Genomic DNA, 19,705 nt, shown 5'->3' with positions numbered 1-19,705 from the left:
ATTCCCTTATTATATTAGGACCAAATTGAAATCCAGAGAGGTTAAGCGATTTGCCTAAAATTATGTAGCTAGGCAGTGGCTCAGTTTAGTGAATATTTTTGGAGTAATTCCCATGTGTCAGATACTGTATTAAGTCCTATGGAAAATCAGATGAATCATGGAAAACCAGATACAGAAGCCTTGTTTATTGGGGAAAGACAGCAATTCATAAAAATTCAGAGATGGTGGTTAGATTTGGAGCCTTAGTGGTTAAAGAGCATGGACTATGAATCCATAAAGTTTCCTAACCTTTCTGTGCGTTGGTTTCCATACCAGTAAAATAGGTACAATAGAACCTACCTCCTAGAGTGGTGGTAAGGGTTAAATGAGGTAATATATGTAAAATCCCTAGATCATTGCCTGGTACACAGTAAGCTCTATGTAAGTATTAGGAATTTGTGTAGGAAAAGTGTGTACAGAATACAGTGGCAGCACTGAGCAAGAAATGACTCACTGTTAATAGGGTCATGAGAAAGGGAAGGGCAGCAGAGGAAATGATACTGGAGCAAGTTTTGAAGCACAGGTGGGAGTTTCGTAGGTAGACATGACCAGAAGGGCAAGCAGACGGAGCAGTGCAAAGGCATGGAGACACTAAGCCTATGGGCATGCAGGTTATTTTATGTATTTTTAATTGTTGGATTCCCAACAAAGATGTGGTTATCATTTCAATCATTATATATCTTAAAGGAATACTACATTCTCTTGATTTTAAAACTTTGTTGTGCTAGATTTTCCATCCCTAGTTTTTCCTTTGTCTGGGACAGTCACCTTCTCATGCTTTCCTTTTCTTTTCTTTTCATACTGTGATTGCATTCTCTAATGATATTCCACTGTTCTTATCTTCTCTTTCTCACCTTACCCACTATCCTCAAGCTCTGGCACTGGCTAAATAAGAAGGTAAATGAACACCCAGATGTTGGTTTTTACTATTGGATTCTGTAATGCCCCCGTATCGCCTTTCTCACTCTGTTTCTGTCCATGTGTCAAACTAAGTTTTTGTTTTCAAGTTTTAATTATAAGCTATGGAAGGTCGTGAAGCATGAATACTATCACAATATAATTTGCTAAAAACTCAGCAAAGGCTGTCTATGATATGGATGGCATCTCCTTGCTCAAGTGTAAGAAATTCTGTCTCCTAGTCCTTTTGTGCACTGTAAATGATTTTCATTCCTTTTCAGTTATGTAAATGTGGCTCAGCCTGACATTCTAGTCTCCTTTGATGTGTGAAAACACATTAGGCAATAGTTATTGTAAGGGCAAGAGAGAACTCTCTGTTTGCTACTTTTTCTATAAAAGACACAGGAATTTTTAAAAAAGACAAATCTGTGAATTATTTGTATGGTTTCCTTGGCAGATAATTTTATATATTGTCTTTTTAAAAATAACTAGTATTTCAGAATTTATTTTTAACTTAGATTGTAGTCATGACCTGTGACATTGAATTTTGTGTTTTCTCCAAGGTATGAGGTTGTATCTGTGGTAAATACTTCACATGATTGGCATGGCATTATAATTCAGTTTTAATAACTTCAGTAAAGGCTAATCCAGATATATTAGGAATGTTCTACCTTGACATATAGTCCACATATTGTAATGTTTGAATTAATTTTAATGAATCAAATAGCCAGGCATAGTGGCACACACTTGTAGTTCTAACTACCCAGGAGACTGAGGCAGGAGGGTTGTTTGAGCCCAGGAATTCAAGGTTGCAGTGACCAATAATTGCGCCATTGCACTCCAGCCTGGGTGACAGCAAGACCCTGTTTCTTAAAAAAATAATAATAATTTCAATGAATCTCTAGGACAGATAGTAAGAGATGACATGATTTATATATGTTGTGTTTAAACATAATAAAACTACATATATATATATACACATATACATATACATATATATATATACATACATATATATATATATGTCTTTTGTGGAAATATTATATCAGGCCTTAAGAAAGATGTGGTACTTCTTGAAAATAGATCAAAATGAGACTTTTGGATGGGTTAGGATTTCATTTTTTTCTGTTGAAATGGAGGAGAGGGGAGACTTGACAATGCCTAAAGTTTTAAACTTGGGTTGAAAAGAAGCATTGTGTAAAATAAACACTCCCACAGTCTCACATGGTTGTATATATATCTCCATTCCCTAAAAACTAGTATGGGTAAGCAAGTTCAATCCTTGGCAAATGATGTGCAAATATAAGTCACATTTTAAAATTTTGACCAAAGAAGGTGGTTTCTAAAAAATTTTTATTTGTTTTAATTGTCTTTTAGAGACAGGGTCTTGCTCTGTTGCTCAGGCTGAAGTGCAGTGGCACAATGAAAGCTCACTGCAACTGTGAACTCCTGGGCTCAAGCGATCAAAGTAGGTGGTTTCGTACTTTTCTTCAATTTGTGTTATATTGAAATGAAATTGCCCTCAAGAGATGGGGAAAGGAGAACTAAATTCATTGGATTAAATTTGATTTAACCTTCAGTGGACTAAATGAGCTAGGTTACCTAATTCATGAGCTTAATTCATAACTGAATCATTGAGTTAATTTTCAAAGATCTCTAAGATCAAGTACCTTTTTTCTTTCCTTTGATGATTCCATGTAACATAGTAAAGCACTGGTGTAAAGATAGAGTAACTGCTTGAGATTTTGAGTGAGTATATTCCAAGAAAGGACATACATAAGTTGAGAACTATTTTATTATATTACATCACATCTCAAAGTCAGAAAATTGCAGCACTGGGTAATTTTGGTATGTAGAAATTTCAAGTGGAGTGAATTAGGAAACCAATTCGAGAGAAGAGAGGGTGAGAGAGCACACATAGGTTAATTGAAATGTAACCCAGAGTTATTTGTTTTAGTTCTTTTCCTTTTTTGTTTTTTTGTTTTTAAATTTGAGACAGGATCTCGCTGTGTCACCCAGGCTGGAGTGCAGTGACGTGATCTTGACTCACTACAACTTCTACATCCCAGGCTCAAGCAGTCTTCCCACGTCAGCCTCCTAAGTAGCTGGGACCACAGGTGTGCACCACCATGCCTGGTGGTTTTTTTTTTTTGTTTTTTGTTTTGGTATTTTTAGTAGAGACGGGGTTTTGCTATGTTGCCCAGGCTGGTCTTGAACTCCTTAGCTCAAGTGATCAGCCTGCCTCAGCCTCCCAAAGTGTTAGGATTATAGGCGTGAGCCACTGCACTTGGCCTTGTTTTATTTCTTGGTATTGATTATTTGCACTAAAACTCAAGTGAAATTTTGTTTAAAAACAAAGCAAAACGAAACATCTGTAGGCCCAGAATAATGAAAGAGAAGAAAAACTCAGTAGTGGAATACTCTCTTAATAGCTTGATAAATAAGGGCAGTTAGTGTAAAAGTTTTAGAATACCTTTTGGTGTAACTATAAATTTACTGACATCTCTAAATTTAAAAAAACGCATGCCCTTCATTCTAATTTGAAACATTCAGAATGTCATTTTAAAATTATTTCTCTTCTCTTTTTGAAAAATAAACTTAAAAAATTAAAGTCACTTCTCAGTCTTTCAGCATGGAAAGATTGGGAACATTTAGAGAGTTGGTAATTTCCATGCGAGGGCAGGTGGATTGGTTTCCTTTGCCCAAAGCAGGACGTGGGACAGGATCAGCCTCATGAGATAGCACCTCTGGCGTTTGGTCCCCTTCTCCATTGCTTCCTCTCTTTATGTTTCTCTTCCTCTCTCCGAGTTGCTGTTTCTTTGTGAGTCTTGTACTATTCAGTCTTTCAGGGAGTTGGTTCATCTTTTCCTCCTAAGTTTTTTATCCTCTTTGCTTTTTTTCCTCTTTTGGTCCTTAGTTTTATGTACCAACTCCCCCCATCCCCATTTTTTTTCCTCTTGACTCTGTTTCCTTTTATTCTCTCTGTTTCCTTTTATTCTTGAATCAGTCTTAGTCTCTGTTTCTTGTCCTGTTCTCAGCTAACTTAACTGGCCACATGTGATGAAAACAACTTCTTAGCTTCTTTTTTGAGCATCTTAAATAATTTTGTTTATTTTAAATTTTAATGAAACATCCAACCCTCACTGTCATCCCTTGGATATACATTTTTATTTAGGTGACTGTGAATTTTTTTCTACCTTTATGGCTTGTGTTAGAAAAATTTTACCTTAACTTAAAACTAAAAAATTTGATATTGTAATGTCAATGTACATAATATGTTTTTGAATATTTTACGTTTTACATGTTAAAAATACTCAAACATGTTTCTAAATAGAATATCATTTACATTTAAAAATACATTTCAGGATATGACTTTTCTGAAAAAAATAGAGGCTCCTACATTATTTTCAGAAATTGTAATTTGTGGTTAAAAATATAGTCTTAATTTTGAAATTACTTTATTTATGCTTGCTTATTCAAACACGTAGTAATTGAATGCTTACCACATGCTAAGCACTTAGATTTTGGAGATACAAAGAGGAGTGATACAAACCTAGCTCTTTCCTCAGGAAGCTGCCTCGGAAACTAGTTTTTCAGTTGGTTTCTAATTGTGAAAGTTTTCGGTTTCATTGATTTTAGAATTTAACTTCGGAATATGACATCTGACCTTCCATATCTTAGAAACCTGTTATTCCTTTTTTTTAGTCTGCATTGTCTTTGATGCTTTGGTAGCATGCACTGAAAATTAACTCTTCTGTTTGAAGCTGTAATTGTCAAGATTAAAGATTAACTTTTTATCTTTGAGTTCACTTTAGCGTTGATCTCTTAGTGACAGTGTCCTTGATGAAAAACAGATAAGGGGGGAACAAGCTTATAAATGTCGAGTGAAAGTAAATATTGCAGCAGTCATGTTGTTTTTTCAACCAACATTCTTTGCTTTTGGATGTTTAATTCACTGTTTGGAGAGCATAAATCAGATCTAAATTAAGAATAACTTATTTAGCAATGCTGTTGCTCATGTTGGGGTTGAGCGGTGCATTGTGGTGTTTCAGCAGTTATTAATCTAGTTAAATGTAGTTTTGAGATGTTAGATGGTAGCTTTGCATGAAAGGAATTCTAGCAATCTATCAAGTATATATTCTGAAAACACAAGTTGTTTAAAATGTAGGATTATTTGTGGTTGTGAAAGATGAGGGAAGTTATAGCAAGACAATGTCAGATAGCATTTAGGGAAAGCACAATTTTAATTATTGATTAAGGAACAGCTACTATATTGATTAATTTATATCAATTACAATCATGTCATAAAGCTTATGTTTTCTGAATAATAGAAACTTAAGTAGAATATCAGATTTTGAAAAGCATTTTATTATGTATTATGAAATATTTCAAACATAAAAAGATGTAAAGAATACCCATTTATCTATCGGCAACTCCCTCCTTAGTAAAACAAATTAACCTGAAGCCTGTTTTGTGCCCCTCCTTGATTGTGCATTCACCTCCCAACCCCTAGCTCCTTGGGCAACTTATCTTTGTTATTTTATCATTGCCTTAACATTCGATTTTCTTTATTACTGCTTTTGTAATTCTAATGATATCAAATGGAAAAAATATTTTGAATATGCAACTCCTCTTTTAATTTGCTCCAATTTTATCTGTGTTTTTTAGGCTATGCCTGTATTATAAGAGGCATACTTTTGCTAAAGTCGTGCATATTTGTTAAACTGATGATACAGCTTCATGAGATTTTAGGTCAGCTAATGGATTGTCAATATTTTGTTTAGAATCCTTACCAGGTTATAAATTACGATTTGAAACATAGATATCCTACAGTTTGAGAATTTGAACATAGATATAGGTTATGTTGAAATCGACTGCCTTTTTCTTAGCTATGACAGTAATAAACTATATAACAACAGCAGTAATGAGTACTGTGAAGTTTTTAAAGTCGCTTAAAGCTTTTATTGCTTTAATTATTATGCCATAATTTGCTTTGCCATGCTGAAGATCCTGTTTTGTCTTTGATAATTGAGTATATGTATTTTTAAAGTTCTACTTTAAAGATAAGTAATTCTCTTTTTCATTTTTGTGCAGATGATCATCTGGTTGGAGAAGATGTTAGATAAAATAATTAGCATTTTCATCATATTTTTGTTAGTGATAGGAACTCTTCTTTTAGCCCTACTCCTGACTGCAAAGGTAGAGTACAATAATTATTATTCTCATTAATAAACCCTTAATTGTTAGAATTGTAGTCTGGATAAAAAGCTAGCAGAAGCAGCACGGAAAAATGTTAACTTATAAGTATGTACACTAGCTAAAGGATTTATGATTTGTATATTACTAATTTTGCCATGAATTTGCCTAGTATTTTTCTTTTCAGACCTCTTTTACATGCATTTTTATTTTTTCAAAACCCTTGGGAGGAAATATAAAAAAATGAGATAATGAAGAACAAGTGGTGCTTTCTTTTTTTTTTTTTAATAGGAGAATTAGGATCTGGTCTCATGAATTCTAATCTGGTTAGCACTCTTCACTAGATCAGAATTTGCTGATTAGCACATTCCATCCTTGTCTCATTGATCCTTCTTCTGATATATACCATAGCACCTTTATTTCTCACTTCCCAGGTCCTTCCAGCTTACAGTTCCTTTCCCCATTTCCATCTCATCAAAGAAAATTATTCTGTAAAGCACACCTAAAATGTTATCTTTATAGTGATACCTCTTACTTTTTTTTTTAGGCTTATCAAGTCTGACAAGTTTTTTTCCTCCCACTTTTATAGTACCTTTTAATCTTTATTTTATCTGAACCATATCAAACTCCACAACCCAGATTTTGGTATATTGTTTTCAAGGAATTGGTGAAGCTTATGTGAAATCATGGATCCAAATTTTTTTTTATTCCTTTAGTCCCATAGAGACCTGTTGGTAACTATAATTGATAATCTAATTAACCAGTTTGCTAAAGAACTGCATTATTTCTTAAGTGGCATCTCCGCTTGGAAGTCCTATTCTTAGTGTCAGCTTCAGTACACCCTCAAGCTATCTTATCATTTGGTTCTGAAAGCCTCCTCTTCTTGTACTTCTGTTTCAGTCTATGTATAGTTCCTGTCTGTTCTTTGGGTATTAATTATGTGTAGTTTTGTATATATACTGTGCAGACTTATTTAGAGGCTTTGTTTTTGTCATATTTTGCTTAAGCCTGCTACTGTGTAATCTTACATTCCAGTTCTTCATTAGAGAAAGCTTTCATTAGTGTGGTCTTTCATTTCCCTTTCTCCTCTCTCCTACACTTCTATTCTACTTTTCCTTCTTTGTCCCTTTGCATAGCATCTTTTGCCTGGCCATCTCAGTTTTATCTTTTAAGTCTTTTTTCTTTGTTCATCCCCTGCTTCAGTGAGCTTTTGCTTCTGTAAACTTTGATAACAAGTATTACTGAACCATTTCTTTCTGGGTGTAGAATTCATCCAAACTGAGCTTTTGAAGGAACCTTATGGGTTATCTAATTCATTCTCCCGGCCAAGAAAGCTGTCGTTCTCTGAAACATTCATGACAATGTCTACTTGAATGTTTAATAGACATCTCAAATTCAGTCAGAGACTGAATTCCAGACCTTCCTCCACTTGTCTGTTCTTCTCATAGTCTTCGGTGACAACTCCATTCTTCTGCTTGCTCAAATGAAGAGTCTCAGGGTCATCTTTGACTACTGTCTTTGTTTTGTATCCACATCTAGTTTGCCAGAAAATCCTTTTTGGCTCCTCTTTACTAATATGTCCTGGGATAATAGCAGGTTGAGGATGTCAGGTAATTCCTTTCCACAGAAATCAAGAATAAAACAGCATGAAATTATTAAAAACACCATTTAAAAGCATTAGAAAATGACCAGGTAGGCAACCAGGAGATCTTTCATTGATGAAAAGCTGCTACTGTAGCTAGTAAAAACAGATACCTTTTCTTTATAGGTAAAAACAGGTGGCATTCTCACATGGGCAGCAAAACCTGCAGCTTTTCTTGAAGGAAGTGTTCTTTGATGCACAGATGTGTTTAGGTTTAGTGTAGCTTCATTTGTCAGTTTTTGCCTTTGTTGCCTGTGCTTTTGGTGTCAGGTCCAGTTGGAGATGAGCAGAGCTTCAGACACCTGTGGGGCAATATCAAACGTTCTAGCAGACATGTAATAGGCATCCCAGAAGATGAGAAGAGGAAGAGAAAAAGGTAGAAAAAATTATTTGAAGAGATATTGCCAAAAAATTTCCCATGTTTGGTGAAAAACATTAACAGATCCAAGAAGTTCAACAAACCTTCAGTAGAATAAGCATATGCAAACACAAAACCATACCTAGCTACATCATAGTCAAACTGCCGAAAGACAAAGATAAAAAGAAAATCTGGAAGGAAGCAAGAGAAAAATTACACATCACAAACAGGGGAACAATACATTTAGTGACTTAATTCTCTTAATAAACAGCAAAGACTAAAAGACATTGGAGTAACATATTTAAAGTCATGGAGAGAAATCTCTGTCAAACAATACTTTTATAGTCAGTGAAACTGTTGTTCCAAAGTAAAGGCAAAATGAAAACATTTCTAGATAAACAGATACTGAATTTTTTGATAGCAGACCTGCACTTATATGGAAAGCTAACAGAATTCCTTTGGGGTGAAGATAAATGACTCCAGAAATAATCTGGATCCAAAGAAAGGAATGAAAGCACTTGGAAAATATGTGGGTTATATTTTCCCCTGTCTTCTTTTAATTTATTTAAACAAATATGACTATTTAAAGAAAAATAGAAACACTCTAGTGGCCTTTATAACATATATAGATGAGTTATGCATATATAAAACCATAGCACAAAGAAGAGGGCTGGAAAGTGGAACTGTACTGGTGTGAAGTTCTTAAAATATTTGCCTGGATATAAGTCAATATTAACTGGAAGTAGGTTGTGATAAAAGCTGAGATAAGATTTAGATAAGTTAAACAGCAGGCAATAAATAGCCTAAGGATTAGGGGAACTAAAATGGTATACTAAAATTTGTTGAACACAAAAGGCAGTGCAGGAAGAACAGAGGACCAATAGAGATGGGACAAATAGAAAGCAAATAGCAAAACAGCAGACCTAAACCTGGTCATGACAATACTTAGGTTACATGAGAAGCAACTAAACAGTCAAAAAGCAGAGATTGTCAGACTGAATATAAAATGCAAGTTCCAACTTGCTTTTGGTATCTGTTAGAGACACACTTTAAATTCAAAGTCACAGGAAGGTTGATAGTAAAAATATTAAAAAACATATACTGCAAACTGTCCACAGAAAATACGTGCAGTTGATTATATATTATCAGACAAAATAGATTGTCAAAAAGAAATACTACTAGAGGCAAATTAAGGACTTTTCATATGGATAAGAGTTAATATTACCATAAGATAACAGTTATAAATGTATATACTCCTAACAGCGGAGCTCTAAAATACATGAAATCAAACATTCAGAATTAAGAGGAGAAATAAATATATGATTATAGTTCAGGATTCAATACTCCTTGCAATAATTGAGGGACTAAGTAGTTAGAAAATCATAAGGATATTTAGAAGCCTTTTAAAATCCTGTCAGTCGGCTGGGTGTGGTGGCTTATGCCTGTAATCCCAGGACTTTGGGAAGATGAGGCAGGTGGATCCCTTGACTCCAGGAGTTTTAAGACCAACCTAGGCAACATGACAAAATCCCATCTCTACAAAGAATAGAAAAAATTAGTTGGGCTTGTTGGCTTAAGCCTATAGTCCCAGCTACTTGAGAGGCTGAGGTGGGAGGATTGCTTGATCCCGGGAGGTTGAGGCTGCAGTGAGCTGTGATCGTGTCACTGCACCTCAGTCTGGATGACAGGCGAGAGTTTGTCTCAAAAGAAAGCAAAAACAAAAACAAAACACACACCAAAAAATGCAGTCAGTCAACTTGACCTAATTAACAATTAGAAATTACGTTCTTTTCAAGAAAACATGGGATACTCACCAGAATAAACAATATGTTCCGTACATTTGGAAGTATTAGGCAAGGCACAGTGGTACACACCTGTTATCTCAGCTACCTGGGAGGCTGAGGCAGGAGGATTGCTTGAGCCCAGGAGTTTGAGACCAGCCTGGGCAGCATAAGGAGACCCTTATGTTTAAAAAATTAGGTGGGCATCGTGGTACATGCCTGTAGTCCCAGCTACTTAGGAGGTTGAGGTGGGAAGATTGCTTGAGCCTGGGAGGTGGAGGCTGCAGTGAGCCGTGATTGCACCAGTGCACTCCAGGCTGAGTGACAGAGCGAGATGACTGTCTTAAACAAAAAAAGAAAAAATGAAGCATTTCCTGACACAATTAAAATTAGAAATCAGTAATAGAAATTTAGGAAATGTCCAAATATTTAGAAATTAAGCAACATACTTCTAAACCTGTGAATCGAATAAATTTCGAAGGAAATTAGAAGATTTTAAAATGGAAGAAAAGCCGTTGTGTATCAGAAGTTGTGGGATGAAGCTGAAGCAGTGTCTTGTTGGAAATTTATGGCATTAAATGCTTATATTTGAAAAAGGAAAATCAGTGACCTAAGTTTCCACCTTCAGAAGCTAGCAAATAATAGCAAATTAATCCAAAGTAAGTGAAAGGAAGGAAATAATAAGGGTCGAGTGCAGATCAAGGAAATTTGAAATGGAGAAACAATAGTAAACATTTTAACTCAAAAGCTGGTTCTTTGAAAAACACCAATAAAATTGACAAATTTTTAGCCAGACTGATGAAGAAAAAAGGAAAGAAGATACAAATTATCAATATCAAGTACAAAAGAGGAAACATCTCTGCATATCTCATGGATCTTAAAAAGATAAGGGAATATTGTGAACAACTTTATGCCAACAAGTTTGATAACATTAAATGGAGAAATTCCTTGTAGAGAAGGAATGGAACAGACTGAAGAAGAAGTAGAAAAATTGTAGCCCAATATGAGGACAAGAAATTGAATTAGTGTTTGAAAATCTTCCTACCAAGAAACACTCAGGCCCAGATGGTTTCACTGTTGAGTTTTATCAAACATGTAGTGAAGAAATACTGCCTGTTCTACACAATGTTGTTCAGTTAGCAAAGAAGTAACGCCAGCTCATTTTATGAGGCTAGTATTGCCCAGATAACCAAAGTCAAAGGCATTTACAGAAGGGAAACTGCAGACCAATATCCCTTATAAATAGACACAAAAATTCTTAACAAAACGTTAACAGATTAAATCCTGCAATATGTAAAAAGGAAAATGCATCTATGTGAGGTTTATTTCGGGAATGTAAAACCCGTTTAACATCCAACAGTTGGTTAATGTAAGATAGCTCTCAAATCGAATCACTTCTTTTTCAGTACCGCTACTGCCCTGCTCAAAGCTATCCCTGTTCTTTCTTGAATTGTTCCTTAGCCTCATTTAGTGTGTTTTCAACACAGCGTCCAAAGTTACTTTAAACATCTAAGTAAGATTATATCCCCTAGTTTACAGCCATCTCGTTTTCCATATCCCACAAAATGCTAACCTAAGTCCTCACAAGAACGTGTCAGGCCTTATTCATTCTGGCTGTATTTTAGGCATTGCACCTGAGTTGATTATCTCTTCATTGTGTCTGAAATCAGTTTCTTTTCCCCTTCTTGGTACAGTTTGTATTTTGTGTTCTTCCTACTTTTCTGGGGCCTGATAGAATTGGAAGTGGTATCACTTGATGGCTTAGCTGGCTATGTATCTTTGTTAGGATATCTAGACTCTGGTCTGTTCTGGGTTGGTATGTGACTTGCCCTAGTGATTTTGCTACTTGGTTAATCTCATACCCATGCCCATGGAAAAATACCATCAATCTTTGTACTGTATGGCTCAATTCCTTGCATTCTGTGGAACTTTCACTGCAGAAAGGGACGGAGATGAGGGGTGGGTGTGGGTGGGGGACTTTGATCTCTTTCCTCTGATTTGTTCTTTTCTCCCTCATTACACTTTCTTTCCCTCTGTCATCAGAAAAGGATAAGGATGTGGCTTCTTTTCTCCCGGTTACCAGTGAGTTGTAATATATTTGTCAGCTCACCTGTGTGGCTCCTGGGTGATGGGTCAGTTTAGGAGTGAGCTGTTACGCCTCTCTGTTGTGCTCCAAAATGTTTTGTTTCTTTACCTGATGGCTGAGTTCCAAATTGTATCAGATTATGTTTCTTTCCTTGTTTGGATGTCCTGGGTGAAAAAAAATTTTTTTCAACTGGTTAATTCCCATTTTATCCCCCTCATTTTGTTGGTTATTGGGCAAGGTAAATTCAGAGGTGCAGCTTCTGTTGGCTTTTTTTACCCAGAAACCTTACTTAGTTGCAGCTGGGTGTGGTGGTTCACACCTGTAATCCCAGCACTTTGGGAGGCCAAGGTGGGTGGATTGCTTGAGGTCAGGAGTTCAAGACCAGCCTGGTCAACATGGCAAAACCTTGTTTCTACTAAAAATACAAAATTAGACAGGCATAGTGGCAAGTGCCTATAATCTCAGCTACTCAGGAGGCTGAGGCATGGGAATCGCTTGAACCTGGGAGGTGGAGGTTGCAGTGAGCTGAGATCGTGCCACTGCACTCCAGCCAGCCTGGATGACAGAGCGAGAATCGGGCTGAAAAAAAACCCAAAAAAACCCTTAGTTCCTTATTTGCCTGTTTGTCTCACACTACATGACGAACCTGTTAGCTCACAAAGTGCTGGTATTGCTTACATAGATATACAAACACATGTATACAATATATTCATGTGAATGAAATGTATGCACATATATGTGTCAAGTATTCGAACATATCTATGTATTTTTTTCTTAAGTCATTTGTTGAACAGGGAGCTAGCATGTACTTTTTATTTCCCATAGGGTGCATCATTAGATATAATGTATAGTAACTTTGAGGTGCATGTTTCTAAATTAATTAAAGCAAAGATGTGTATTTATTTGGCTCTCAAAGCATTGTTCCAATAATAGAGTCGAAAAATAAATGTTAAATTGGGTTTTTTTTTACTAAGATTCTTTTCTCTTTATCCGTAATACAGGTACATCAAGAGAGTGTACACATGATTGAAGTCACAAGTAATTTGATTAATGAAACTCTAGCAAATCATCCTGAGTGGGCAAAGTAAGAATATTGTTTTGAAAAAGAAGAGAGATGAATAACCTAATTTCAGCATCTGTTTGTATGAAATGACCTTCATTGATGCAGCTGCATTAGAAGATAAAAGATAGGGTTTGCCAGAGCTTTGACAAATATTGTCATTTTTGCAGAAGAATGGCATATAATACAGAGGGTGGGAGGAAAGTGCTCAGGATTTTAGGTAAAATTTATGGTAAATGATACTTTATGTTTTATAATTGAGGTTTACAGCATGTTTATAATTTACAAAGCACTGTCATCTTTTTTTTTTTTTTTTTTTTTTTGAGACAGAGTCTTGCTCTGTTGTCCAAGCTGGAGTGCAGTGGCGCGATCTCCTGGGTTCACACCATTCTCCTGCCTCAGCCTCCCAAGTAGCTGGGACTGTAGGCACCTGCCACCACGCCCGGCTAATTTTTTGTATTTTTAGTAGAGATGGGGTTTCACCATGTTAGCCAACATGGTCTTGATCGCCTGACCTCATGATCTGCCCACCTCGGCCTCCCAAAGTGCTGGGATTACAGGCGTGAGCCACTGCGCCCAGCCACTTTCATCTATCTTATGTCATTCGTTCCTCACAGTGACTGTGTGAGATAGATTGAAGAGATTATCCCCATTTTACACAGGAGGAAACAAGATCAAAGGGTAAGGAACTTGAGATAATAATCCCCCAGTGGCAGAGTCATTTATAACCACTGCTCCCGATCAACTGAAGGAAAGTTTCCACTATAACGTGCAAGCTGCAACTCCTCAACTTTCTATATAATTTTTAAATTTATGTTATTTATTTATTTATTTTTAAGAAATGAGGTCTCACCATGTTGTCCAGGCTGATCTTGAACTCCTGGGCTCAAGCAGTTCTCCTGCTTTAGCCTCTGGAGTAGCTGGGACTACAGGTGTATACCACCACGCCCCGTTTTATAATTCTTGACATATTCCCATATTGTATTATTTTTGAGGAAGGATAGGTGAACTATGGCCTAGGGCCAAATTCATCCACCTCCTTTTGTGTTGGGAACCAGCCTCAACACCACCCATAGGGTACCTGAAGTCCGGTGGTGACAAAGAAATGAGAAGAGACAGGTTAAGAGTTCATAAAGGTGGGAGTCAGGGGCCAGTTGTGTAATGGAGGCTGCAAAAGGCACCGAGCTCTGGTCTCCACACTATTTAATAGTCACTTAGATCTAAGAAACAGATGTTCAGGGTGAAACGGTGAAAGGGAGGCAATACGTCGTAAGTGTAATCTATAGCAATAGCAGTTTAAATGAATCTCCTTTGTGCTCAAACAGCATATCTTTAACTTACTGGAGAGTAGCTAGTGGGGCATAACTAGGAAACTTACTGGAGAGTAGCTAGTGGGGCATAACTAGGAGCCTGCACGTCTGTCCACATTCCAGTATTTCAAAGGAGTGTCTTTCTCCTTGAACACAGTGTTTACAGAGAAGAGAGCAGGTCTCGCTCTGAGTATGGGAACATTATGGCAATTAGCAGGCTTTCCTCCTCAGAGGCCTATTGTGGCTTTCCACAACTTACTGTCCCATATTTTTATGGCACCCCACAAGCCTTTTTCCCAACACTTTTGTAAATAAAGTTTTAGTGGAACATACCTGTGTCTACTCGTTTACATATATTCTCCGGCTGTTTTGTGGTTTCAAGGACAAACAGAGTTGAGAAGCTGTGGCCAAGAGTATATGTTCTGCAGAGCCTAAAATATTTACTCTCTGGTCCTTTACAGAAAAATTTGCCAGCTTCTGTTTTATAGGATCTCTGTGTACGTGTTTAATTTGGCTTCGGGAAGAAGGATTTTCAGTTTTTGTGGGGGATGCTCAGCAGAGCTGTGTTATCCACATAACAACTTGATGACACATTGTATGACCTGCCTTTTATTAACCTCAACACAGTCATAAGTCAGGAAATATTCTGCCAGTTTTAGGCTTATAAGTTGAGATTTAACTTGATTTTTTCCTTTGCCTCTACTTTATTATTTTCTATAAAACCTGCCTAGGATATTACTTGAACTTGATTTAGAATAATACTTGATTTTTTTTTTTTTTTTTTTTTTTTGAGACAGGGTCTTGCTCTGTCACCCAGGCTGGAGTACAGTGGCACAGTCGTGTCTCACTGCAGGCTTGATATCCTGGGCTCAATCAATCCTCGCACTTGAGTCTCCTGAGTAGCTGGGACTACAGGCATGAGCCACTATACTCGGCTAATTTTTATATCTTTTGTAGGGGTTTCACCATGTTTCCTAGGCTGGTCTTGAACTCCTGGGCTCAAGTGATCTTCTCTCCTCAGCCTCCCAAAGTGCCGGGATTATAGGCATGAGCCACTGCACCTGGCCTATTTGAATCTTCGTAAAAGAATTGTGTTTCTTTTGAAATATAAATTGTGGTATATTTATGCAGTGAAATATTACTCAGCATTGGGAAAAAAATGGACTAATGATACATATACCAACTTGGATGACTCTCAAAATAAATATGCTGGCCGGGTGCGGTGGCTCATGCCTGTAATCCCAGCACTTTGGGAGGCCGAGGAGGTCTGATTACCTGAGGTCAGGAGTTTGAGACCGGCGTGGCCAATGTGGTGAAACCCCGTCCCTACTAAAAGTACAAAAATGAACTGGGTGTGGTGGTACACACCTATAATCCCAGCTACTTGGGAGGCTGACACACGTGAATCATTTGAACTTGGGAGATGGCGGTTGCAGTGAGCCAAGATTGTGCCACTGCACTCTAGCCTGGGCAATAGAGTAAGATTCTGTCTCAAAAAAACAACAAAAAAGTATGCTGAGTGAAAAAATTTGTGCAAAAAATCCGAATGGTACGATTTCATTTATTTAAAGTTCTAGGAAATGCGGACTAATCTGTAGTGACAGTAAGATTAATGGTTGCCTGTGGATTGGGGTGGAGCTCTAGGGAGGACATATATACAGGTGCAAGGAAATTTTGGGGAGTGATAGATATGTTTATTGTTTTGATTAAGGATATAAGAAGAGAAGTAGAATCATCAGATTTCATTCTAGAACAGGCTTTTCAGCTGCTTTGTGGAGAAAAGATTGAAGGTATACAAGATGTGAGCCTTTGAGACAAATTAAAAGCTTCTAGAGTAAACCGGATAAGAAGTGACAGAGCCCTGAACTGTAGACAGTTTCAGTGGAGGTGAACAGGAGGGACAGATTTATAAGGTCTTGAGGGCTTAGTTGGTGATTAATTGGATATAAGAGGAAGAAATCTAGCATGACTCATGTTTCTAGCTTTGGAAATTACTGAGTGATGATGGATTCACCAAGATAGGAAATAGAAGAGCAGATTTGGTAGGGAAACTAATTCACCTGTTTACCTGTTGAGTTTGAGGTGACTGTTATAAGTAGAGGCATCCAGTAGGCTGTTGACTATGTAGGTATGAGGTTCAGGAGAGATGGGGTGAAGTTAAAAAATGGGCAGTTGCTGTGTAAGTCCAGGAATCAGACAAGAGGTCTGGGTTGGATCTTGAGTTTTGAGAAGCATCAGCATAAAGAAAGAATGTATATAAGGTACGGAGAGGATGTCTGGAGGTGTGCCCTGTGGGTATCTTAAGCCTTTAAGGGTGAGCAAAAAACAATAGGTTGACAAAGGAAAATGAGAATGGGCTATGAGAAAGGTAAGAGGAAAACCAAGGAAAGAGAACATTTTGGGAAAGTAGTAGTGGTCAGCAATATCAAATTGCTGCAGAAATTTGTAAGAGTGAAATTGGATTTAGCAACTGCAAGAGCAGTTCATTAATTAATTAATTGGTGTAGCAGAGGCCCATTAGATTGCAGTGTGTTGAGAAATTATTGGGAACAAGGAAGTAGAGAAAGCAGATATAGACTTCTCTTTCCCAAGTTTGCCTATGGAACGTAGCTGGGAGGGAGGTATAGAGCAGTTTTGTTTAATTTTTTGAGATGGAGAAGCCTTGTTTATATGCTCCAGGGAAAGAACTGGTAGAGTGGAAGGGGTTTAATATTAGGAGAGAGATAATTCTTAGTGCATTTCTCTGAGGATGAAGCATGAGATGAATCCATGGCATGAATGGAACAACTGGGGAAAGCAGGTCAGAGTGGGTATGGATATAAATACTGTGAGTTCAGTGGAGTGGGGAAGGTGGGAAATTAGGGGCCATATATCTTTGAAGTAAGAAGTGAGGTCTTCTGTCCTCTGGCTCTTTGGATATAATACATTTTAAAAGGAGGATGGGAAAAAGGAGGAACCAACATATATCAGGTATGGGATTTTAGGAAGGAGCCATCTGGGATCTAGGCAAGTGGATAGAGCCTTTCATGGGATGATAAACCTTCCAAGTGTTGTCCTCTAGGACTCAGCCTCAGCCTTTACATCCAGAGGGCTCCTTTTCTTTGGGTCATTCTTCTGTACTGGAAGTAAATGCAGAGCCCTTCTGTACTGGTTTTGAATAGCAGTAGCATTCTCTGCAACTGTAACAAAGGCACACTATCTGAGCAGCTCCAGATCAGATAGTAGAAGAAAGGTTTTTTTTTTGTCTTTTGTTTGAAATTTTGAGGTCATAATTATAGATTCACAGGGAGTTGCAAAGACCCATATATACAGGGAAGACCCATATACTCTTCACCCCACCTCCTCCAGTGTTGTCATCTTGCATAACTGTATTACAATAAAACCGGGAAATTGGCATTGCTATAATACACTTCAGATTTCATCATATGTGTAGCTTTATGTCAGCTATCAACACGGTACAGAACTGTTCCATTGCAGGCTTCTTCCCCTTACCAGCCACACGCACCCTCTATCCTCTCCTTCAAGATTTCCCTAACTCTTAGCAACCACTAATCAGTTCTCCATAGCTATAAAATCATTTTGAGAGTAATACGTAAATCCATTCATGGAGTACGCAGGCTTTTGAGATTGGATTTTTGTTGCTTAGCATAATTCTCTTGAAGCTCATCCAAGATGTTGTATATATCAAGTTTATTCCTTTTTGTTGCTGAGTAATGTTCCATTTAGGAAGTTTTTTTGTTTTTGTTTTTGTTTTGACACAAAGTCTCACTCTTAACCAGGTTGGAGTGCAGTGGTGTGATCTTGGCTCAATGCAACCTTCACCTCCCGGGTTCAAGCGATTCTTCTGCCTCCTAAGTAGCCAGAATTACAGTCACGCACGCACCACCACGCCCAGCTAATTTTTATGTTTTAGAGGGTTTTACATGTTGGCCAGGCTGGTGATGAACTCCTGACCTCAAGTGATCCACCCACCTCGACCTCCCAAAAGGAAGGCTTTTTAAAGCTGCTTAGACTTTGATGATTCATGGAAGGTCTGATTCTTTTGCAGCAGATAAGTGGGAATGGGATTGGAAATAGTAGGGATTGGCATGAAATAATGATAATGGTTTCCTCCAACTCTCAGTACTCTGGATTCTGTCAGGAGGAGGGCAGTTGACCTTGTGAGGGATTCATGTAGATACTCCTAGTGGAGAAGGTACAGTTAAGAATAAGTCCAGATGTACTTTCTTCCAACTTGGTGTGGTTTTATATGGCCCATGTAGTCCCTTGACTTCCGCTGGATGTGCCTCGTAAGCTGGTGGGTAAATTAGACAGATTAGGATCATCTTAGTGGAGCTCTAAAGAAAATGAGGTTGATGCACATCCTGATTCTTGTCTTCGGCAGTTCTGTTAGTTGAGAGCTCATTTTCTGCTTTCTCCTGACTTGTCTCAAGCCTGATTCATGTGTCTTAGGACCCTCATTAGGAGATGGTACTGAAAAGGTTCTCAGTTGCGCTTATCCCTTTGCTTACTTGGGAGAAACCCAGTAGGCTAAACTAAGTTGTTTTTAATCAGGGTTGTTCTCTGGGTAGGTCGTAGGTGATAGAGATTAACCTTTACCCAGGAAGGTGAGGGCAGACCAGTCTAAACTGTAGGGCATTGGTTTCTGCTGAGGAATCCCTCTTGAGTGAGTAGGGGAGTTAGCGATAGGCTGAGGCAGTGAATCTCCAAGGAAGGACCTCAGTTCAGGGCCTGTAGGTGTATAAGGCCAGAGTACAACCCAGCTAAGACGGCTCCTGTGTTTCTGGCCCCATGTCTCCTGAGGGAGGCTGGGACTGAGCCAGTGCCTCTACCTTGTCCCCAGAACAGCTCCTCTCATTTGTTGCTCTTAGGAAACCTGTGTGAGTACATTGAGAAAGTGTTTTCAAAATGGCCAGTAAGACATTTTCCCAGGCCCAGTAGATGTTTGTGAATCATTAAGGATCTGTCCAGATACCTCTATGAATCTTCACACTTTTTTTTTTTTTCTTGAGATGGAGTCTTGCCGTGCCACCCAAGCTGGAATGCAGTGGCATGATCTCCGCTCACTGCAATCTCTGCCTCCCGGGTTCAAGCGATTGTCCTGCCTCAGCCTCCCAAGTAGCTGGGACTATAGGTGCACACCACCACACCTGGCTAATTTTTTCACTTTTAATAGAGATGGGGTTTCACTGTGTTGGCCAGGCTAGTCACGAACTACTGACCTCAGGTGATCCACCTGCCTTGGCCTCTCAAAGTGTTGGGATTACAGGCGTGAGCCACTGTGCCCTGCCCATCTTCACACTTGTAAATAACACTACAGGATTAGTGTTATCAGT

General features: G+C 38.0%; 1 protein-coding gene across 3 annotated transcripts in view; it reads left to right on the top strand.

Moving 5' to 3' along the window:
• The window catches only part of TMEM245 (transmembrane protein 245), a 103,090-nt gene that overhangs the window by 34,553 nt on the left and 48,832 nt on the right, over window positions 1–19,705 (top strand). For 2 of the 3 annotated variants that reach the window (XM_030919416.1, XM_010365592.1), the window contains exons 7-9: window positions 913–936; window positions 6,031–6,135; window positions 13,001–13,083. In XM_030919416.1, coding sequence (XP_030775276.1) covers window positions 913–936; window positions 6,031–6,135; window positions 13,001–13,083 — 212 coding nt within the window. The remainder of the gene's footprint in view (window positions 1–912; window positions 937–6,030; window positions 6,136–13,000; window positions 13,084–19,705) is intronic. The other variant, XM_030919415.1, reaches the window with a different exon arrangement.

Source organism: Rhinopithecus roxellana, chromosome 16 (assembly GCF_007565055.1).
Source record: "Rhinopithecus roxellana isolate Shanxi Qingling chromosome 16, ASM756505v1, whole genome shotgun sequence".
NCBI lineage: Eukaryota > Metazoa > Chordata > Mammalia > Primates > Cercopithecidae > Rhinopithecus > Rhinopithecus roxellana.
The sequence above is the reverse complement of the archived record's forward strand: the minus strand, read 5'-3'. Positions and strand labels throughout refer to the sequence as shown.